The sequence below is a fragment of the Amblyomma americanum genome, chromosome 4 (genome assembly GCF_052857255.1).
Source record: "Amblyomma americanum isolate KBUSLIRL-KWMA chromosome 4, ASM5285725v1, whole genome shotgun sequence".
Taxonomy (NCBI): domain Eukaryota; kingdom Metazoa; phylum Arthropoda; class Arachnida; order Ixodida; family Ixodidae; genus Amblyomma; species Amblyomma americanum.
Genome location: NC_135500.1, coordinates 68,391,187 through 68,415,220, shown reverse-complemented (window position 1 = coordinate 68,415,220; position 24,034 = coordinate 68,391,187). Strand labels below are relative to the sequence as shown.

Genomic DNA, 24,034 nt, shown 5'->3' with positions numbered 1-24,034 from the left:
CAAAGCAAAGCTTAAATATTATTTCCATGACCTTCAATCCCTTATGACACACAACCCTAAAAAATTTTGGAAAACGATATCACCTATTGACACTCCGGTTCATGTTTCGTTGTTGGATAACACTGGTGCTCCAGCTATAGAAGAAGAATGCCCACTTATATTTAATAATTATTTTTCTTCAGTGTTCACACAGGAAGACCATTCCACTACTCCACCATTAGTAGATGCCGATTACCAGTACATGAGTCCCATAGAAATAAGTGTCTCCGGTATTGCAGCATTAATAAACAATCTTAAGATTTCGACTTCTGCTGGCATTGATGATATTAATACAAAAATTCTCAAAAGCACAGTGATCCATTCAAGCAATATTCTCTTCCATATATTTCGTCAGTCGCTATCAACTGGTGAAATTCCAAGGGATTGGAAAATTGGTAAAATCATCCCCATCTTCAAATCAGGTGATAAAACGAACGCGCAAAATTATCGCCCCATATCATTGACATCTGTCCCATGTAAGATCCTCGAACACATCATCGTATCAGCAGTGGCGCAGCATCTAGATAGTAATAATTTCTTTTTTTCTAACCAGCACGGGTTCAGGAAAGGCTTCTCTTGTGAGACCCAACTACTGGAATTTACTAACGAGCTACTACACAACATGGACGAGAACTTCCAAACAGACTGCATATTCTTAGATTTCTCAAAAGCATTCGACCGCGTTGCGCACTCACGCTTAATAGGTAAAATTACTTCCCTCAACCTAGACTCACTAACAACCTCATGGCTAAGGAATTTCTTGTCTTTTCGTAAACAGTTCACGGTTGTTAACGGCCACTCATCTCCGTTTAGCGATGTTCTATCTGGTGTTCCTCAAGGAAGCGTCCTGGGCCCGTTGCTGTTCCTGATTTACATTAATGATCTGCCATCTAACATTACATCAACCATTCGCTTGTTCGCAGATGACTGCATAATTTACCGCAAAATCCGATCACCTGCAGACCTTCTTGCACTTCAAAGGGACCTCGATCATGTAACCGCTTGGTGTTCATCATGGCAAATGTCACTTAACACTGAAAAATGCAAGTTAATGACATTCAGCCGCAAAAAATCTAACTCTTCGTTCAATTACATGCTCGATAACAGCTTAGTCTCTCAGGTGTCTTCTTACAAATACCTCGGTGTCCATTTTTCATGTAACTTGTCCTGGTCCACTCATATACAGAAAATAACAGCTAAAGCATCCCGGACCTTAGGATACCTAAAGCGGAATCTTCATGGAAGTCCTGCTACTACCCGTAAGCTCGCCTATCAAACATTTGTTCGTCCGCAACTCGAGTATGCATCAACCATTTGGTCACCTCACCAGGCTTATTTAATTAACTCCCTTGAATCAGTCCAAAATCGTGCTGCGCGCTTCATCTCCAGAAACTATGACCGTCACTCAAGCGTCACAAACATTAAATTATCGCTCTCTCTTTGTACCTTGCAATCACGAAGATTAATTGCCCTAATCTGCTTATTTCACAAGATAGTCTATAGCACTAATCTTTCGACTCTCCCTCTTGCCCAACCTCACCGCACCTCGCGCCGTTTAAACAACCATCTCAGCTTCAAACGCCTTTCAGGTAAAACCGTTGCATTCAATTCATCCGCTTTGCCGCAGGCTATTGTTCACTGGAATGGTCTTCCGGAACACATCGTCAATATTCGTGATCCAGCTTCTTTTAGGACCGAAATAACAGCCATTTTTTCTAATTACTGACGCGTCAATAACTATTGTATAATGATGTTCTTACTGTTTAATGAGTACTAACAGTCAATCAGCATTATATAATCATGTCATTCATGCTCATTCATGATCCAGCTTCTTTTAGGACCGAAATAACAGCCATTTTTTCTAATTACTGACGCGTCAATAACTATTGTATAATGATGTTCTTACTGTTTAATGAGTACTAACAGTCAATCAGCATTATATAATCATGTCATTCATGCTCCTGTTATTACCCCTATTTATGTAATCCCCCCCTCACACAATACTCCATGCTTGGAGCCTGTGAGGCAACGTGAATAAACGTGAATAAATAAATAAAAGAGCCACAATGCATGAAGAATTCAATGGGTTGTCCACACAATCTTTTATGCGGCTCAACACACCCTGAATATGACTTCAGCACTCATTCTGTGTTGTATCAAGAGAAACACAATAGCCGCCGTTGGGTAGTTTCAGGAAGTTCCCAACAGAGGGAAATGTATAATTTTTTGTAAGGATTAAGACCACTGAACCCGCCGGAAAACGCAGTGTCTTGTCATCATTGTTATGAAAATTTTTCAAAGGTCTTTTCAGTGATGCTGCAGGCGTCACAAAGATGACCGCGGGCACTTAACTCATGCGCGTACAAACGTCAGAATCCGCCATATGAATGAGTGCTATAAGACAAAAAAACAAGACGGAAGAAGCCGTGTAAAGTATTGAAAATGATCTCAATTTCCGCTTGTCCTGTGAGCGCGACGCAAGCGCAGGATTATAAATATTTGCGACATGTTCATGGCACAATATTTTATCCCCAGATTGGTTTAACCCGTTACACTAGGCAGTTTACCAGAGAGCCACAATAAATTTACTATAATATAAGAAATAGAGATGGAGCCAGAATGTGCAATAGTAAATAGTAATTTTATGTCAACACAATACAATGGCTTGTCGACAGGATTTAAAAACACCTACCGTTATTAATGAGAGATGCGTACGGAGCCATGCGGCAACCGTTATTAATGGGAGATACGTACGGAGCCATGCGGCAATGTGTGAAATTTACTTACGAAGCATGGTGTGCCTTCAGTGTAATTTCCGGGCACCCCGCCACCTAAGTCGCAGGTGCAGTTTCGAGTATGCTCAACAACGATGATCTGAAATATGGGTTGGAGGCTGGCTTAGGCGTTGATCGAATTGAGCATATAATGTCGGTCGAGTTCTTAATGAAGTAAATAGAGTTGCGGTTCATGCATTTTATGCTGTAATAGATGCTGACGCTATTTTAGGGTCATTGTAAGGTACAGCAGTGCCATTTGTAGAAACCTCAGTGCGAGAAATCCGATATACATATTTTCAGAGGTGTTTATCTCATTTTGGATATTTCTAACGCTGAAAACCTGGGTTTGTTGTCATCAACGCCGTAATATAATGTATTACTCTAAAATATTCGAACTTGATGTCGTAACTTCTGTTAAGAAATCGCATATAATTGCTCTCCGCCACGCTCAACGGCCGCCAGGTCGTAGAATCCAAAAGCGGCGTTCGAAAACGCTGCAAATAATAAACAATCGCAATTCGTGCACACAAGGTGTCTCGCCTCAGGCTGTTTTCGATTTTCAAAAATGACCTCCTTAGATAGAAAAGCGCTTTTATGGCATAGCATGGGCAGTAGTGGTGTGCGTAAGAATGCCGCTAAGGCATATTTATTGAAAGCTGGTCGTATAAAACTGAACAGGTAACTTAATAGGAGGTATAACGATCACCGAAAGGGCCAGCCCCACCAACAAGCGCGAGTCACACAGGGGCGCGCCTGTCACGTGCTCTTTTAGTGGCCCCCGAGCGAGGGCGGGCGAGTGAGTTCGGTGATTATCAGCTACTAAAGGACACAAAAACATTTGGAACAAGACCTAATAGTTATTATGGAACTGCATTTTTTATTACTGAAAAGCCTCTATAACCTACGTTCTATAAATTGCAAACTACCGTCGCATCGTGCAATATTAGAGTTTTAGGATAAGGATACTGAGCTTAGGGGCCCCCTATTCGCGGGATGTAGGGCGACTTTTCATATGCGCACTCGCGTCGCGAGAGCTTTAGAATACGAACTAGCGACGTCTGAATTGTGCTAGGCGCTGAAAGCGCCATTTCCGCTGCACAATGAAACGGGATATTGCAAATGTCGTAAAGGAAATTTATCTTCCACATTTATTTGCGACACTGTAAGGTAATCTTCGCAAAAAAGTAGTCATAGGTTTCCTTCAAGTGCCGTAACATAGTTGCAGCAATAAATCTAGTCGCTTCAACTCGCGTTCCTCCCTGCGCCCCTTTCGTTTTGTTGGAGGACAAAGGCTGCGTTCCTCATGTTGTTTTTCTATTGCTTGCAGTATGCAAATATCAGTATCAAGTTCGAAATAAATTTTGCTAATATATTTATTATTTTAAGAGGTCATGCGTTCAGGTACATTACTTACCGTGCCATTTTTGAAACGCGCGCTTGGAGGAGGGCATCCACGTACAGAGTTCGTTGGTGTGGGATTGGAAAACCCTGCAATTGGGAGCGATGATAGTAAAGAATTCGGTTTTCTACTGCAACAATCGCTGTAATGAAACAGACTATTGGCATTGAAACAGAAAAAAATATCGGCATGCGAATGGAGCACCAAAAATATGTCTCATATTAAAAAAAAACTACCTTGTTGTAATCAAAAAGGCCCTGCTTTCCTTTAAATCGGCGCTTCTTACAGGCAGGGAAAAGCACAAATGAAACACGGGTATCACCATCACCCCGCGTTTTCATAACAAACTGGGATTGCGTCAAGGCATAATAAATGAAGATGTCTGACTCTATGCTACACAGCCAGTCCTTTCCGAAGAATGATCTCGCAGTACATTTTTATTTTTATGCGTGGCGAGTAAGCACAAATCCAGCACGTAGCTGTGCATGTGTCGGCTAATTAGTGGCTGATTAAATTACTACGTTTAGTTGCTGCATATTTCCACGATTTCCTCGGTGCCTATACACCTATGGTTCGAAAGAGGAGGAGGAGCAAAACAATTTTATTGACTCCGCGAACTGGGTCAGGCAAGTTTTAAGTTCCTCCAGGGTGCCAAGGCAATTAATGGGCCAACAGCAAGACGCGAGCAGCAGCATTCAAGATGACAACGTACCGAACGCGCATACCACCTCAGCGGGAATACACACCTGCCCACTGGACCCGTCAAACATCACAGGAGTCGTGGGGAAGCGACGCTTACGCGGTCATCACTTATCATCACTTACGCGGTGAACGACAGGAACGCAGCGAGGAGCAATAGCGTCCTATTCAATCAATGCCGGAGAGCTGACAAGAGGAAGGCAGTGTGTGGTTTTCCGCCTAGCAACAAATGTCTCGCTATATCAAGTATTACGGCACAAGTTTTTCAGCAATAACTTCGACAAAGGGATGTGCCGTCGCTTTTGGTGCCCGGCATCCGCTTCCCACGTTACCCGACAGTGCAACGAATATTCGAAGTTACGCACGAGGAAGCACACTGAACTTTCTATCGTGATCCGCCTGCCCGCGTACAGCGTCTAGCTTCTTTCAGCAATATACAGAGCATCGCCGTCCCTCCGTGTAAGGAAAAGCATGCGGAATTGGTTGCAGAGGCCCGAGCAACATGCTTCACGGCAGTCGGCGCCGACCCAATCAGCATCCGCCTCAGCCGCCGTAAAAATGGTGATGTGACACGCCTGCACGGATGCTTCGAGTGAAGTGCACATGAAGGCAGTACAGTGAGAATGTATTTAAGTATTTAACCAACCAAAGGAATGGATGAATTGATTGCGAAAGAAGTGCAAGCTTATAAGAAATGCAAGAAATCTTAGCAAAAACTAGACCACCCTGAGTAGCACACTATATATGTTGGTCTCCGTGGGTCGACATGGGCAGTCGGGGCTGAGATAACCTCGCATATACCCGCATCGGGCCGTTTTGGGAAGCACATCATCAGCCTACCAACATTCACAACAGGACAAATGCCCGTCTCAAATGACTCCAGACTCCATTAATTCTGTGCTATCCGAAATGTACCGAACCCATCTCGCCAAACGTCCTAACTTCAGCCGCAAGTCTGATTTTTTACCGCCCCCTGCTATGCTTTGCCTTCCATTGTTATTCATACTGTTACGCCACGAAGAGCTATGTCTACAAGAAACATAGCACAAAGAAACGGAACCCAAGAACAAATATCTTGACAGGACAGAAAACTGAGTAATATCACCCTCCTTATTTTTGGGCTTCGCTTCTTTGTGCGTTGGCTCCTGTAGGCATGCAAAATAGCCAAGTAGTCCAACAGCAGGTAATGTTACGCTAATAACCGTCGAAAACCTTGAGTTCACATTACATTCCCTGGGTTTGCTCATGTCTTCTACTTGTTTGTCTACACTAGGATTTCAATAACTTGCGTTTACGCCTTAACACACCATTCTCTCTTCTCGCTTAATAAGAATTTCTTTATTTTAAGGAACCTATAGCAAAAATTCAGGCCTGCCATAGCCAGGGAACGCTTAACGTTATGCCTATAATTTACCTTTTAACGCGATATCGTTAAAAGCTCCGTTACGCAAAAACTCCGCCGTCGGCACTGTGAGCAAAAAATCACGAGCATGACTGTGGCAAGCGGTGTCCAGAGAGCAGCCCAGGAGGCAGGTGGGCCCCCTACGTTACGGGAACTTGCGGTGTCATCACAACCTGCCCACCGGATATTGAGCAAACTGCCCACCGTGGCAGGTAGCAGTTAAAGTAATGATTGGCCGCTCGGGAAGAGAAACCCGCGCCGCAGAAGAACCACCACTGGGAGCACCTGCCACCGCAGGGTGGTGGCGCATCGCTCAACCGCAGCACAACTGTGCAAGGAGAAGTATGAGGACTCCCAGGGATTTAGGAATGCAAAGTACAGAATGACTCGGTACCGCTACTATTGAAGTTGTCAACCAACATAGGATTTTAGGAGTGACATTCTCGTCTGATATGAAATGGACACACCACATCGATTTCTTGCGCAAATCACTATCATCGGCTGCGGGAGCACTTGCCAGATGCCGACATTATCTCCCGGAAAAAATAAAGGTTCACATTTACCACGCATTATTCACGTCACATTTAAACTATTGCTCGCTTGTTTGGGGAACAACAACGATTAGTAACATTAACGCAATTTTCCTTCTACAGAAAAAAACTCTTCGTAATATTGCTACTGTATCGTACTACCATCCAACAGAAGAATTGTTTGTGAGGTATAAAATAATAAAAGCAAAACATTATGTAGAATTTCGTTTACTGCACACTTTCTTTTACGCAAATAATGCCCTTCAAACGTTTTTAAAGAACACCGCAAGTTTACGTAAACAAAAAAGCGATGGTCGTACTCGCAGTTGTGACAGATGGTTTGCACCACACCGCCGTACCGATTATCTCTGTCAGTCCCTACAGTACCTACTTCCATTTCTTCTGAACGATTATGAAAAGAAGGATGTATATTTCGAGACCTACAGTAAAAAACAACTGTGACAGTATTTTGTAACCCACTAAACAACCTGTCTACAATAATCATGCTAACTTTGTATTGTATGTCAATTCCGCTATGTTTTCTGATGTTCAGGAAGAATTGAGGCCGAACGCCGATCACCTGAAATTCTCATTAACAACGATTGTTTTGTTAATAATTGTACTGTATAGTTGTTCGAATGATTGTTTGAAGATAAGTACTTACACTGTAATTTAGTTTGTAACCACTGCTGCCTTGTATGGGCCCCCAGGCACCTTTCAAGCTATCGTAGAACAGCTTTTACGCCTGGGGGCCTTCAACCTCGAGTTGAAATAAATGCATTGAATTGAATTGAATTGAATGTGCAGGACGCGCAGGATGTGGATGTTCTTATAATGGTGCGTTCTAACGAGCACATAAAGTTAAGTTCTAAAATTAGCTTAGATTTGAAAAGGGAACGCAAGAAACTACTGAAGCGGAAGCCCACTATTGAGTTAGTGGTAAGAGCGAAAAAAAGAGGAATTAAGAATGTGGCTTCAGAACAGACATCCGGCTTTAACTGAGGATGGCGATTTTAATGTTCGAACTGTGACCTATGACTTCACACTATTTATTAAGGAGAACGCAGCAGAGATAAGCGGTAGGATGGTTCGATAGGATACTAGTGAGCTTTCTCAGCAGATGACAGATCTGACTAAGAAAAAAAGCATGAGAGCTTAAAACCCTACTGAGAGAATAGAACGGACACAGCTATCGAAGTTAATCAGTAAGTTCAAGATCACTGACATAAGGAAGTTTAATCTGGATAGAACTGAACGTGCTCTAGATTACGGAGAGGGCCTAGAAGCGGCGACCAGAAAACTAGTCATAGGCAAAAATCGGATGTATGTGTTAAGAGAAGTGAGGTCAATCTCCTTATAAATATGAATAAGATAGCTAAAGCATCTGAAGAATTCTACAAAACTCTATTGGGGTAGCCAATGAAATCAGGACGTAAATTAGATAGGCAGTATAATACAGCTATGGGACATTCGCCCATAACCAAGGAGACAAAAAAGAAAGCCTTAGGAGCAATGCAAAGGGGGAAGCACCTGGTGAGGATCAGGTAACGGCAGATCTCTTGAAGGACGGAGGGGAGATTGTGCTGGAAAATCTAGCCAACCTGTGTACCCAACGCCTTATGACTTCCAGCGTACAAGAAACGTGGAAGAAAGATAATATTATCTTAATTCATAACAAAGGAGACCTCAAGGACCTCAAAAATTAGACTGATCAGCTTACTGCCCGTTCCCTACAAGGTTTTGTTTGGTTTGGTTTATGAGGGTTTAACGTCCCAAAGCGACTCAGGTTATGAGAGACGCCGCAGTGAAGGGCTCCGGAAATTTTGACCACCTGGGGTTCTTTAACGTATACTGACATCGCACAGCACACGGGCCTCTAGAACTTCGCCTCCATCGAAATGCGACTGCCGCGGCCGGAATAGAATTCGCGTGTTTCGGGTCAGCAGCCGAGTGCCATAACGACTCAGCCACCGTGGCGGCTTCCATACGAGGTATTTACCAAGGTGATCGCCAATAGAAAAGGACAACCTTAGACATTAAACAACCAAATGATGAAGCACGCTTTCGTAGAGGATATTCGACAATACGTCATATGCACAAAAGAGCTACAACTGGGGCTAGTTGGAAATGCATTCTTGAAGGTATTGGTGAGCATTGGTTGCTCCGGATAACCAATGCATCAGCTCCCCTTCGGTGATGCTAGGGAGAACCGAATTAAACTACCTCAGGAATAGCAATCTTCGGCTGTTGTAAAGGCACGTGTTGATATTTTATTATCATATATTTTTCCTTCATATCGCTCTTGTCAGCGTCGTGTGCTCTTCCCTCTTCTGTGTATGACTTGACGTTAATATGTGTATATAGGCATGCTCCTTCATGTCATATTCACACTATAAATCATGTCATAAATATGCAGAATATAACCAACCTCTATATATAGTCTTCATTCATTACCAGAAATCATTTGATTCTGTGGAAACGTCACCAGTCATGCAGGCAATGCGGTATCAGGGTGTACAATATCCTTATATAAAAATACTGGAAGATATCATAGGGGCTGCTCAACTACATAGTCCTCCATCACGTCAGCAGGAAAATTTCAATAAGGAGGGGTGTCAGACAGGGAGTGGCGATCTCGCCAATGCTATTCACAGCCTGCTTACAAGAGATATTCAGAGGCCTCGATTGTGTACAGCTGAGGAAAAAAGTAAATGGAGAATACCTTCGTAATGTCCGATTATCTGATAACATTGCTTTTCTAAGTCACTCATGAGCTGAACGGCAAAGCATGATTAATGGGATAGATAGCCAATACAGAACTGTGGGTCTAAAACTTAATATGCAGAAAACCAGCGTGATGTTGAACAGTCTCGGAAGGGAACAATATTTTAAAGTTGGTAGCGAGGTACTGGAAGGGGTAAGGGATTACGTCTGCTTAGGGCAGTTAGTGACCGCAGATCCGTATCACGGGAGCCAAATAACTATAAGAATAAGAATGGAGTGGAGCTCATATGTCATGTTGTCTTATATCATGACAAGCAGTTTACCAGTATCTCTCAAGAGAAAAGTATGGCAGCTGTATCCTACCGGTATTCACGTACTTCAACTTAAGGACAACGCAGCGAGCTATGAAAAGGAAAATGATAGACGTAACGTTAAGAGGCAGGAAGAGGGCAAAGCGGGTCAGGGATAAAACACGGGTTAATGACATCCTAGTCGAAATCAATAGGCAGAAAGGGGCTTGGGCAGGACATGTAATGCGAGGGTAATGTCACCGATGGCCCTTAAGAGTAACGGACTGGATTGCAAGAGAAGGCAAGCGTAGCAGAGGGCTGCAGAATGTTACTTGGGCGGGTGAGATTAAGAAGTTTGCGGGGATAGGCGACCACCGCTGGCACAGGGCAGGGTTAATTGGAGAGACATGGGAGAGGCTTTTGGTCAGGCTAATGATGATTATGAACTTTCCTTCGTTTTTACCTTAAACCACAAAGCATTGTACGTACCCGTCATGTTATTTTACTACCGTAAAGGCCCGAATAAGAGGTTTAGCATAACGTGTAGGAAGATTGAAATCTAGTTAAAATAGCAGGATTTTTTTTTACTTTTTCGACAAGCTCTGATGAGCACGTGATGATAACAACATTGTTTGGAAGGTCGTTCCACTCTGCAGCTGGAACGCAGCAGTGATTTACACTTAATGTGCATCATCTGCTCTCCTAAACTCACTTATCCATATGACGTATCATTTCATACCCGCTACTTTCTCGAACTGCTAGCCTCCGGGATAAAGTTGTAGCGTTAAATGTTGCCACGTTCACATTCCAATGGCAGCCTGTCTGAAGCCAGAGATTCTTAGAAACCTCCACTATTCTAAACGTCTACATGCTACATGTCAGCTACCGACATTAGGCCGATGTGCACCCGAGCTGCAGAATCCAGAATGGCCGTTCATGAGCTGCCCACATCGCAGCCACAGCGGCTCCCAGCTCAAAGCCGATTTTGTGCTACGCGTAATTCGAGTCAACTACCACTCCAATAAATGGCCTCTAAAGAGAGACTAGCCAACATTCAACACATTGTCTGCAGTCACTTCTGCAAAATAGTGCGAAAAAGGTACTTACCCATGCTGAAGAAAACGCCTGCTACTGCTGCTGCTGCAAAGGTAAAAAACATTCTGCGTGTCTTCTGGAATACAAAGAAAAAAAGCACATATCGAGTTCAATTTGCTGCGCATATCTTGTGAAAATATTTTATATTTACTTTATCATACTGAGTCAAATTATCCGGTTAGGAATGCATTAACACCTTCAGAGACATTTGAAAAGTTTTCGCATGTCCGCTCACGAAAGCTGCTTGCTTTTGCCCTAGAGGGAGTGACGATAACTGTCAACCAAATATAAAGGTTTGTACTTTTTTTAATTGTAAAGAACAACGTCTGGAGCTTTGCTAAGAGGTACTAATTAAGGGAGCGGTCATTGAGCGAGTTGCAAAGTGCATGTAGGCGAGAAGCGTGTTCCCGCCAACAAATGTAAGCTTGTGGTACGTGACGGTGGCGTGTAATATGATCGGGTAAGATTAGTGGAGCACGTGATGGGATAACATGTTGATGAGATCAAGTGTTGTCGCTGACGGGACCGATTAACGCTATCGCACCATACCCTTAAAGGCGAAGATTAAGCATCCCCCACAAAATTTTTGTGCCATTTTGCTTCGATTTTTCAGCTGTTTTATGAAACTTGTATTGCATTTTTCGCGCTTATTTTTTGGACGCAGTAGAAGCCTGGCTGATTGAGTTTTTTGTTACTTGTGTACGTTTCTACATTCTGGATGGCCATGCGACATAGCTAAATGATTTCTGTTTTCAGTCATGGTTGTGGTGTTTCTTGTGCTGATTCTATGCAGCATGCAAGCAGTGACTATGAGATCATTGTGTCCTCACAGTTCAATGAAGATTCTTTTTTTTTGGTGTGTTGCATTTCTACAGATGAAGATTTCTTTATGAGCGCAGGGATCGGCGAAGAATAAAATTCCCTTGTAAGTGGCGGTTGTCCTGTAATTTGATGCGCCTTGTGTTGTCATGTTACCTTTTTTGCTGTGTTTGAGAACACGTCTTCAGGGCTTGATCGGGACCATGGATTCACTACCGCATGACCGCAACACCAAACGGAAGCTTGTACGCCTTTCTACTATGACTTTACCCACGACGTAAACTTCGGTCACGCTGAAGCAGCCACGGGTTTGTTTTACTTTCAAGGAATTCGCTGCCGACGACCCCGAAGAAAAGCTGGACGAATTTAAGTGTGTGCGACTACGTTAAACAAGTTGAAAGATGAAACGAAGATGCGGTGCGTTTTCGCGCTAGATGGCCTGGCTAACATATGGAACGAAAAAGCGGAAACTTTTATAGTTCTTGCGCAAATAGCGACCTACAGGAATGGCTGGTGCAAACTTTGTCAATTCTTTTCATGACCTGTGCCCCTGTCACCCTCTTTTTCATTCCTTTGATGGTGGCATAGTCCAGATGTGCCTAAATTGCAAGAATGCTACCGCCCCTTTGCTTGTAACTCTTTATAACCTCCATGCATGCGCGCAATCGTAGTTAGGCAGAGCGAGGGCGCTCGTTCCTTCACCTATGCTATAAATCTAGTTTGAAACGTCACCTGCACGGAGAAGCGATACTAGTATCGCTTAATTTCTCGCATTGCTCGGTACGGCTTAAACATTGTGAATTTTTCTGAACAATGTGTGGGCACATTGTTCCGGGCGGTGTCTGGCACAGCATTTGCGGTCACCGTTCCGAGCGCCTCTTCCCTGTGTTCAGGCAGCCAAATTCTTGTGGGCTCCGGCCTTTCGAAAGCGTACAGCGTTCTGAGGACAAGAACGCGAATTTCTTTGTTTAGGCACTGTTCATGGCATTGGCGATGTTCTGGTTCCCTTTTAGAGCGAAAGCTATCTATGGGAGTCAGTCTGCTAGCGATTGCGCGTTGCAACGTGCACGGCCGCCTTGACCGGGCGCGCGTCGGCCGTGTCCCATTTCGGCAGTTCAATTAATACGGCGTACATCAAGGAAGCTGGAAGCAGCACGCATTAGTGGCGTGAACAAAGGATCGAATTCGGGCCGTCAGAGCGCGGGCACGCCCGTAGCAGCCCACATGTACCTGCAGGTAGCCAATGAGAGATGATGAGGGAGAAGTTACCACAGGTGAGGGGGTGAAGCGTTTGTTTGAGACGTGCTTGCGCTACAAAGTTATTGAGCGGGAGGGGGTTTAAGAGTACATGCGCTATCGCCGAATGCGCCAACTCTAACAAGTACTGGTGTCTGCATCACAGTGTCGTCACACCTTCAAAAGAATGTCGCGAATGTGTTTCCATGCGAGCTCCTATAGACGCCGAGTATATTACGAGAGCGAAGTTTCCGCTGAGTTTAGGTACTTACGTAGCAAAAATTAAATATTGGAAACTTTTTTACATTTTATTCTCTTCATAGTCTGTCAAGTGCGTGCGTGCTGGCGTAATCATTTTATACTAGAATATCCGCATACTGAAGATTGATGTAGACGTTCAAGCATATCCTCTGTTGCGTTATAATATTTGCTTTGATATTGAAGTTTTCAGATACACGTCTATTACGTTAATCACACGTGCATATAAAAGTGTGTGCGCACATATTACAGTGTAGTTGGGCGAAATGACGATTTGCTAAGCGCGCTCCAAAACGTACATTCTAAGACGTTACGAATTTCAGTATGTTTTCCGGAGAGGTACTCACGACGGTGTCTCACGACGGCGCGCCGAACTTGCTCGGCGAAGGCTGCACGATGTGCAAGGCAGAGGCTCTGTACACATGGCGGCCACATGACCACGGGCCAGCGCGCTCTCTCTAGCGCTACGCACGTCTGCTTTCGCGCCCGTTGTGGCCGTCAGACGCTATTTACTCTCGTGATTGCAGTTCTGACCGTGGCTGCGCATTTCTCAGGAATGTCGCATCAAGTGGTTCAGCTTTCAAAAATCGTAACACCTCTTTGATGACCTGATATATATTTTGGGCCGTTCATTTTCCTTGAACACAGTAAGCTAATAATAATAATGTAATGGGACCGACAGGCGCAGCGCAGCGAAGACGCGGACGAGTTCAAGCGGGACAACGAAGAAGCAGACGAAGTGCAGCTGGGTTTTTCGAACGACGCCTGTGAGTGTGCCCGTCGTGTCGCCGGTCAACCAAGACCAACCGACCTGTGTTTCAAAAAAACGCCTTGACACTTGGTGGAGGTGCCTCGGTTCCCGTCCCGGTCCTCATCCTGGAACTTCGAAGTGGAACGCTCCTCGTCTCCGCCACAATGCCGGAAGGTCAGAGTGAACCATCGCAGCCCATCCCTGCCACCGTACTCTGTCACGGTGTGCAGCGCCAGCGTGACCCTTCTCTATTTAGTGGCACCGATGACCAAGACGTCGACGATTGGCTGGCCTCCTATGAGCGCATCAGCACTTACATTCGGTGGGACGATTGCGTGAAACTTAGCAACGTCCTCTTCTACCTAACGGACGTTGCCAACCTATGGTTTCGCAACCATGAGGCCGATCTTCCCACCTGGTCGTCCTTTAAAACGAGCTTCGCCGACGTTTTCGGCCGCCCCGCCGTCCGGAAGCTTCGCGCCGAGCAACGTCTTCGTGCTCGATCTCAGCTCCCTTCCGAGACGTTCACAAGCTACATCGAGGACATCGTTGACCTGTGCAAGCGTGTCAACCTCTCCATGTCCGAAGGGGATCAAGTCAACCACATACTTAAAGGCATAGCCGATGACGCTTTCCAGATGCTGCTGGCGAAGAACCCCACCTCCGTCGCTACCGTCATCCAGCTGTGCCAAAGCTTCGACGAACTCCGCAAGCAACGCGCATCTACGCGGCAGTCCGGCGCGCCTGCGGGGGGTCTTGCTGGCTTGGCCCTTGGTGGCTCGTCTGCTGAGCAGTCCCTGTTCATGCAGCAGGTTAAAGACTTCATCCGCGAAGAGATCGCTCGCCAGCTTTCTCTGCTGCATCACATTCCCGACCCCGTCTGCCCTCCGCACGACCTGGCGCCATCTCTCACGCCCACTATCCGTCGTGCTATTCAGGAGCAGGTCGCTGCAGTTCTGCCATCCAGTCCCCCACCTCCTCCTGTGGCAGCGCCGCTCACCTATGCTGAAGCAGTCACCGGTACACGGCGCTCGCCCACCTCTGCCGCCTACCCTAGCAGCCCGGCCTTTTATGCTCCACCGCCGTCTATACCCCCTCCGCAGGTCCCGGTTCGTCGACCCCGCCGAAACCCTACGAACCCCTGGCGTACCGAGGACAATCGACCGATATGCTATTCCTGCGGTCTTCCGGGCCATGTCGCACGCTTTTGCCGTCAGCGGTCTCCTCGTTCTGGCGATTTCATGCGCAATTTCCGCTACGATTCCGGGCCGCCCTTGCCTAATGTCTCTTCTCCCTCCTCTACACATCGCTCCCAGTGCCCTACTCGCCGCTCGCCTTCCCCTCGTCGACGTTCCATTTCTCCGATGCTCCGCCGCCCGGACCCTCTCCCAGAGGAAAACTGACTGCCGCAGTTCAGGAGGCAAGAACTGCGTGTTTTGCCAACTTTTTAAGTCCTCCGTGTTCTCCTGCTAACGTGATTGAGGTGTCTGTTGAAGGCGCCCCCTTTCTCGCGCTCGTCGACACGGGTGCTGCAGTGTCAGTAATTAGTGATACTCTTCGCCGCAAACTTCCTAAGGTGACAACGCCGCTGTCTGACTTTTCACTACGTACGGCCACCTCTCAGAGCATCCACCCCATCGCAGCCTGCACGGTCCGCGTTTCTATCAACGACGTCGCCTATACCATCGAGTTTGTTGTGCTGACCGCCTGCTCTCACGATGTCATCCTCGGCTGCGATTTCCCCTCGACCCACCGTGCGGTGATTGATTGTGCCCGTGCGGAACTTGAGCTTTCTCCCCTGTGTGATGTTTCGTTGTGTGACCTACCTGTGCGCTCCGCTAAGCTTCTTGTAGCTGCCGACACCGACATACCTCCCTCCTCTTCAGCCCTCGTTCCGCTCCGCCCCGACTCTTTCCTCAGCGGCCCTGTTCTTTTCACACCTACCGCAGCAGCCACTCGCCATCAGCGCCTCCTCATTCCATTCGCCGTTGTCTCGATTTCCGATGGCCACTGCGCCATCTATGTCACCAACCCATTTTCTTGCCCGTCGTTTGTTCTTCGTGGCGAATGCCTCGGCTCTATTGAAGAACTGGACCCTGCTCTTGCTTCCGAGTTCTCCGATACCCGTGCCTGTTCCCCAGTTACTGCCTTAGCCTGTTGTGCGACAGCGCCCGATCCGATTTCCATCGTCTTTCGTCGTAACATCGCTCCCGACCTTCCGTCCGCTTACCGTGACCAAATCTTGGAACTTCTCTGCCGCTTCCGCAACTCTTTCGACCTTTCCCAGCCCTCCTTGGGGCGCGCATTAGCCGTCTCTCACACAATTGACACTGGTACCCACGTTCCCTTGCGTCAGCGACCGTACCGAGTCTCGCCGAGCGAGCGCCGCGTCATCCGTGACAATGTTGACGACATGCTTCGGCGCGGCATAATACAGCCTTCTCACAGCCCTTGGGCCTCTCCTGTTGTCTTGGTGACAAAAAAAGATGGCTCCATCAGGTTCTGTGTGGACTACCGCCGTCTCAACAAGATCACACGCAAGGATGTTTATCCTCTACCCCGAATCGACGACGCACTGGATTGCTTGCAGGGAGCGGAGTATTTTTCATCCCTCGACTTACGCTCCGGCTACTGGCAGGTCCCGATGGCAGCGAACGACAGGCCGAAAACCGCTTTCGGCACCCCAGACGGCTTGTATGAGTTCAATGTGATGCCATTCGGCCTCTGCAATGCTCCAGCCACATTCGAAAGGATGACGGACACTATTCTCAGTGGCCTCAAATGGGAAACTTGTCTGTGTTACCTAGATGACATTGTCGTTTTTTCCAAAGATTTTCCTTCCCATCTTCACCGCCTTCAGCGCGTACTCGCTAGCCTTACTGACGCCGGCCTCCAACTAAACTTGAAAAAATGTTACTTCGGTGCAACGCAGCTCACAATATTAGGCCATGTCATCTCCAAAGACGGCGTTCTTCCTGACCCTGCCAAACTTCGCGCCGTCGCTGACTTCCCCAAACCAACCACCTTAAAAGAACTTCGCAGTTTTATAGGCTTATGCTCATATTTTCGCCGCTTCATCCGAAATTTCGCTAGTATCATCGCCCCTTTAACGCAGCTTCTTGCCGGCAGCCCGAACCTTTCGTCTTGGTCCCCCGCCTGCGATACCGCGTTCAGCACTTTACGCCGCCTGCTGGTCTCTCCCCCCATCCTTCGCCATTTTGATCCCGCCTGTCCGACAGAAGTTCACACTGACGCGAGCGGTGCGGGCTTGGGCGCAGTTCTTGCCCAGCGAAAGCCTGGGTATCCGGAATACGTCGTCGCTTACGCCAGCCGCGCCCTCACCAAGGCGGAATCAAACTATTCTGTCACAGAAAAAGAATGTCTCGCCATCATTTGGGCAATTGCCAAGTTCCGCCCTTACATTTACGGCCGGCCCTTCTATGTCGTCACAGACCACCACGCCCTATGCTGGCTATCCTCCCTCAAAGATCCTTCTGGCCGACTCGCCCGCTGGGCTTTACGTCTCCAGGAGTTTGATATACACGTCATTTATCGCTCCGGCCGCAAGCACTCGGACGCCGACGCCCTTTCTCGTTCACCACTCCCATGCGAGTCAACCTCTGCCCTCGTCTGTGCCTACGAATTCTCTTCGTTCAACATCCCTGATATGCTCTCCGAACAACTGAAGGATCCTTGGATCACCTCGCTGCTAAACTTCCTTAACACTCCCTCGCCGCATCATTCGACCCGGACCCTTCGCCGCCAAGCCCACCACTTCGTCGTTCGTGATGGCCTCTTATACCGCCGTAATTACCTCCCCGACGGCCGGAAGTGGCTGTTGGTCATCCCTCGACACCTCCGTGCTACAATCTGTGCCTCTTTTCACGCCGCTCCACAATGCGGCCACGCCGGTGTACTGAAAACATATGCTCGTCTTCGTCAGCGATTCTACTGGCGAGGTATGTACCGCTACATACGTCAGCACATTCGGTCATGCACCGCCTGCCAACGTCGCAAGAAACCTCCCCACTCCGCCGCCGCTCCTTTGCTGCCGTTACCTTGCACTGGCCGTCCCTTTGACCGCGTCGGCATTGATCTTTATGGCCCGCTTCCAACTACTTCGGCTAATAATCGGTGGATCATCGTTGCCGTTGACCATCTCACCCGTTACGTCGAAACGTCGGCTCTCAAATCTGCTACCGCAAACGATGTCGCTCACTTCATTCTACACAGTCTTGTTCTTCGTCACGGCGCCCCGAAAGAACTTCTAAGTGACCGCGGCCGTGTTTTTCTCTCGGACGCCGTCGAGGCCCTGCTGAAGCAATGCCAAATCGTTCATCGCTACACCAGCGCCTATCACCCCCAGACCAACGGCATGACTGAGCGGTTCAACCGCACTCTGAGTGACATGCTCGCCATGTACGTTGACACCGCCCACTCCAACTGGGATCAAGTGCTCCCGTTCGTCACGTACGCGTATAACACAGCTACTCAGACAACAACGGGGTTTTCTCCTTTTTTCCTCTTATATGGCCAGGAGCCTACATCCACCATGGACACCATCCTTCCTTATCACCCTGACCCTTCCGAGACCACCTTACTCTCCGAAGCTCACCTGTATGCCGAAGAATGCCGGCAACTTGCCCGCTCCTTCACCACACAGCAACAATGGGATCAGAAGCACCGTCGGGATTCCCCGGACCCTCCAGCGTCATACCCATCTGGCACCCTCGTTTGGCTCTGGGTGCCTTCCTCCACTCCCGGCCTCGCCACGAAACTACTGTCTCGCTTTCACAGACCTTACCGGGTTGTCCACCAAACTTCTCCGGTGACTTATATCGTTGAGCCGCTCGTTCCCTCTTCGGACCACCGTCGCCGGGGGCGCGAAACTGTGCACGTTGATCGCCTCAAGCCTTACTATGACCCGCCCATCCTCTCCTCTCCGTAAGTCGCCAGGATGGCTCCTTTTTCGGAGGGAGAGTAATTGTAATGGGACCGACAGGCGCAGCGCAGCGAAGCGGACGAGTTCAAGCGGGACAACGAAGAAGCAGACGAAGTGCAGCTGGGTTTTTCGAACGACGCCTGTGAGTGTGCCCGTCGTGTCGCCGGTCAACCAAGACCAACCGACCTGTGTTTCAAATAAACGCCTTGACAATAATAATAATTGGTTTTGGGGGGAAAGGAAATGGCGCAGTATCTGTCTCATATATCATTGGACACCTGAACCGCGCCATAAGGGAAGGGGAAAGGAGGGAGTGAAAGAAGAAAGGAAGAAAGAGGTGCCGTAGTGGATAGCTCCGGGATAATTTCGACAACCTGGGGTCTTTAACGTGCACTGACATCGCACAGCACACGGGCACCTTAGCGTTTTTCCTCCATAAAAACGCAGCCGCCGCGGTCGGGTTCGAACCCGGGAACTCCGGATCAGTAGTCGAGCGCCCTAACCACTGAGCCACCGCGGCGGGTACAGTAAGCTCGGGTAAAACCCACTGGTCGGTGGTTCAAATCTCGTTTAAAACTCTAATTTCGGGAGCTTTTCTTTAAGCGAATCAACTATTTTATACAGTAACAATTTTGAACATGCGCGGCGATCTTTAATGCGCATTACATATAACGATTTAGTCACTCTGATTCCACGCGTGACGTTGTGGGGTGTTTGAAATTCCAGCGACAAGTCATGTGGCTATAATTTCATGACCCTGTCAACCAAAAAAAAAATTTACAGTAAGCTTACAGTAAAAATTTTACAGTAAAAAGTTTTACAGTAAGCTCGAGTAAAACCTTTTACGCGATAGCGTAAGGGTTCTACGTTACAGGAAAGCTCACCTTGGCTTCGTTGGCCGGAAGCGAAAAATTTTTGGTTGGTAACTTCTAGCTGGGATATTTTTTTTTTCCTCGCTCACACGAACCGCAGGCGAACATCGTCCCCGAACCCATTGTAAGCCCACGCCAAAGCTGAAACCAAAACTAAAACATAACCCTTCTGAAATATTCCGGAATCCTAACCTGCTGAGGTATCTAGGAGGGAGAAGTTTTGTTTAAAAATAACCTCGAGGGAGGTTTATACCACGGCCGACGCAGAAGGAGCGGCTTCGTTTCCCGATCCATTTGACTACCCTGCCATGCCCGCAGTGTCTCGCACCGTGTGTCGAAATAAGTGTATAGCATTTCCTAGCGGCTAAAGCTTCGTCTTCGTCGTCTTTCATCCATTTTTTTACCCTTTGAAGTGCTCGGCGGCAGCAGTACTGCATCCGTAACCTCGAAATGAAGCCAAAGAGTCAACGGGCAGAAGTACCTGCATGTGACGAAAACGGTAACTTCTTGCAGCCGTAATGGAAGACGAGAAAGTGGATCAGAGAGCCAAAAGCTTCACTTCAGCATGAGAAATGCGGCAGCACGTTACGGCCTCCAAGACAGCGAAATCAAAAGGGGCACATTCAGCGGGCTGCCCACTACGAGAAAGAGAAGTAACTGAGCGCAGTTGCATCTAAAAGACATGCGACTTGACTGATAATCGTGTGCGACTCCACCATCCATGATTCATGCGCTGTGGTAAACGCTCCATTGCTTTCATGCAGTGAAAGTGATCTGTGTACTTACTATCCTGTGGTACATAAAAGGCGGCAGATTTTGCATTAGTTACAAAATGCTGATCCTCGCGGACATCCTGTGAGTACTTACAGCCTGAGTCTTACCCCTGGAACATTCGTCAACACTGAAGTGCATGGACATAAAACGGCAGGGATGAGCCCTTTTTATGCCAAGGAAATTTGTGAATAATTTGCGACACTTTTCAGCTGCCGCCGAAAAACGTGGTGGCATCATCTGGAGAATACTACGCAGTCAGTGAATCTCTGCGATATCAGTTCAGTAATTGGACATAATTAGATAAAAGGACTAAAGTCTTAATTGCACACAGGTCTAAAAGCCTGTCTCGGGGAGTCAAGGAACGGAAAACATATTTTATGTAAAAAAAATAAGACGCATGACAAAAAGAGGTGGGAATAAAACAAGCGGCATTATGAAACTACCAAAACAATAATATTTAATGGGAGGTCTGTAACAAGAAGATGAATCTGGCGGGTGAAAAATAAAAGTGCGTGTTCAAAACCAAAGCATCCACGACGCACTACGGCGTTATGCAAGCGACGGAGCTCACTCTCAAGAATTCCTGATCTCTTTTGGATAAATACAGATAAGTGACCATGGAGGACTCGAATTCAGTTCTAATCTTTAATGCTCTCATTTGAAGCATCTAAGTATGGTTTCGAACAGTCTCATTTCTATGAACGAAAGAAGACTCGTACACGTGTGAGATCATGAATGTTAGCTATCGCAGAGAATGCTCTCAAGGTTAAAAGAGCCGCAGTGCCAAAAATTAGTCACCTAGACCACACCGAGCCTCTCTATTTCTGTAGCATACCACTGAGGTACAAGTCGTAGACTATACGTACATTCAATCAAGGGGAGCCTTGCTAGACCCAGAAGGCTTGTATGTCGGTTTGAATGCTACTTAGTGCCGCGATCGACGTCTTGTGAGACCGGCAAGACAGCGCTCAGGGAAGACGCTCCTATATTCTACTCAGACATGGAAGACGTCATGATGACACTGTCATCAGTTCCTGCGGTATTTCGCAGTTTGAAGCAGCTGCTGCACGGGAGCGGAAGCCCGCTGCAAACACTTGCTGTATGAATGCTCTAAAACATCTCCGAATGATAAAAGTCTGTCACGCCAAGCTCCATCGAGGCTTAAAAAGAAAGCAATGAACTATGTTTTCTGAGAACAGAAATAACTTTTTTAATGTATCACCTGTCAAGAAAACTTTCCTATGGTCGTTTGTCGCTCCGTAAGCAAAGGCGGAATTTTTTTTTCTTTAAGGGTATATTTGTGAAATACCCAGTGTTGTTCGTTGAAGCGACCTTTTCGCTGTCTATTGGCATTTGACGTTAATCTTTTTCCGACTGTTCCATTAATTAGTTTTCCTGTTCATATATTATTGTCATAAAAAAGAAACAAGTGTCCTTATATCTTTGGCAGTAGCTGCTCCGGCATTAATAGGTCGCATGCCTTTTTTGGAATGTCACTGATGCCATCTGTCATCATTCCTGCTGCGCAGCTTTGGGCTGCACTTTTGCTCACAATGTTTCGGGCAACATGCCTAGCAGCCGCATCGGTGTTTACCAAAAGGCGAATTTATTATCCGAGTCCTTCAGTCCATTTAAAACTAGAGCTGTTAGTGCTATTTCTAAGTGAAACCCCGTCAGACACCAAAACCTCCAAACACCAAGCTCCGGCAAGCCCCGTATGCGCATGCGCGAATAAAAGACGAAATGTAGTAGATCTCGTTTTCGTGAGAAGGCATAGCCATGAAATGCACTGCACGAGTGGCGCAGCACATTAACGGATGACTCATAGTTGCTGCAGTTCGCACTGTCTACTGGACCTATGTCTACTGAGCCCGCTGCCACCTCCTGAGGCCTAAATCATAAACCCCGGCAGCGCCCGTTGTCTCTCTGCCTGTTTTCGTGGCTTGATCAGATATCGCCATCAGACATTTCTCTTCCAGCTTAGCTATGCGCTCGGAGTCGAGTGGCGCATTTGGGCTGTGCTTTGCGCTGCTTTCAATCGCTTACCTTTTACGCGCTATACTAGAGCATAGTTTTTTGTAGCTATGCAGTGCAATCCGCGAGGGCGAGGCGCTATGCTTTCACAAGCGCGCTCTTATCACGCGCTCAAGAGGGAGAGAGATATGCGTTTAAGCTGGCGGCGCGGGGTCATAGCTTCCACTACATAGCCACTGAAAGCTGTCCCCAAGTATAAACAGCACGCTGCGCGTAAATTCGGTGGCAAAACACGTGTCTGGCTGTCACTGCACACCTAACTTTGGACGAAGCCAAATTTTGAGGCGATATAATCACCAGCACAAGCGCGAGCTGTATGAAGCTTTCATCATAGATAGGAAAGCCGCGTCATGCGTTAGCACGCCATCGATGGCATTGACAAGAAAAGAGATTCAATATCTTGATTAACTATGACGACATGATGCGACAGAAGGAATTCTTCCTCGCCTTCCACTATTTTTGTTTTTTTTCCTTTCTAGTATTTATTGTGAGCAATGCAATAAAAATTGCAGTTGTAAGTCAGCGCTGTGTGTGTGCGTGTCTCCTTTCTCGTGTCCCGTGTAAGCACGCTGTTTTTCGGTGAGAACTCCAAAACAACGGCGGGCATTCTAAACCACATGTTCGCCGAACTAATTAGCTGCTATTGCTGCTGGCGAATTGCGTTCTGTTTGAAGGCAGAAATTCGCTTGAAAAACGTGTAGGACACTTAATTAACATAAGCTAAAACATACGATAGCACGAGAACATCCTTGTGAGCGTGCCAATTTATGAGGTAGCAATGTTTAAATTTGCGTAGGAATTGAAAACAAGTACGACAGCTCTCGAGGTACGCAAAGGATTAAGGCAGGGTTGTCCTCTATCACCGTTATAGGTCATGATTTATATGACATATATGGAAAGAAGGGTACAATAGAGCAATGTAGATCATTATCTGTCGTACAGATAGGCGGAACAGCCGTAGAGAAGATGCCCCTGGGTGTAATGTATGCGTACGATATTATACCACTAAATGATTATCAGGAAGATTTACCGAGTATTCTTAATTGTTGTGACAACGAAGGAAACGCTCTAAGCTTCATGTCTAGCGAAATTAGGTCAAATCTGATGATTGCAAACCATTCCACTTATCACGTTCTAACAATACGAGACCCATGACATGCCAAGAACGGCAGAATACAAATATCTCGGGGAATGGGTAAAGGTACGACAGATAGACATTGAAAAGCATGAATAGCCTGCTAGGGCCAAAAGGCAAAGAGAGGCCACGGTAATGAAGCTTAGGGCATTATGGCGGTAAAACTAGTATTAAGTACTGAGAGGTATTTGGAAACAAATAATGGCGCTAGGGATTACTTTGCGAATGCTGTTTTGTGCCTTGAGGCAGAATTTAAAT

The 24,034-nt window shown here is 46.9% G+C and overlaps 1 protein-coding gene across 1 annotated transcript in view; it reads right to left on the bottom strand.

The window, feature by feature from the left end:
- The window catches only part of LOC144130158 (uncharacterized), a 91,860-nt gene extending 71,601 nt beyond the window's left edge, over nt 1–20,259 (bottom strand). The window contains exons 1-4 of the mRNA XM_077664165.1: nt 20,238–20,259; nt 10,968–11,031; nt 4,231–4,304; nt 2,827–2,913 (exon numbers count right to left, since the gene is read on the bottom strand). Coding sequence (XP_077520291.1) covers nt 2,827–2,913; nt 4,231–4,304; nt 10,968–11,019 — 213 coding nt within the window. The 5' untranslated portion in view covers nt 11,020–11,031; nt 20,238–20,259. The remainder of the gene's footprint in view (nt 1–2,826; nt 2,914–4,230; nt 4,305–10,967; nt 11,032–20,237) is intronic.
- Between the last annotated feature and the right edge of the window lie 3,775 nt (nt 20,260–24,034).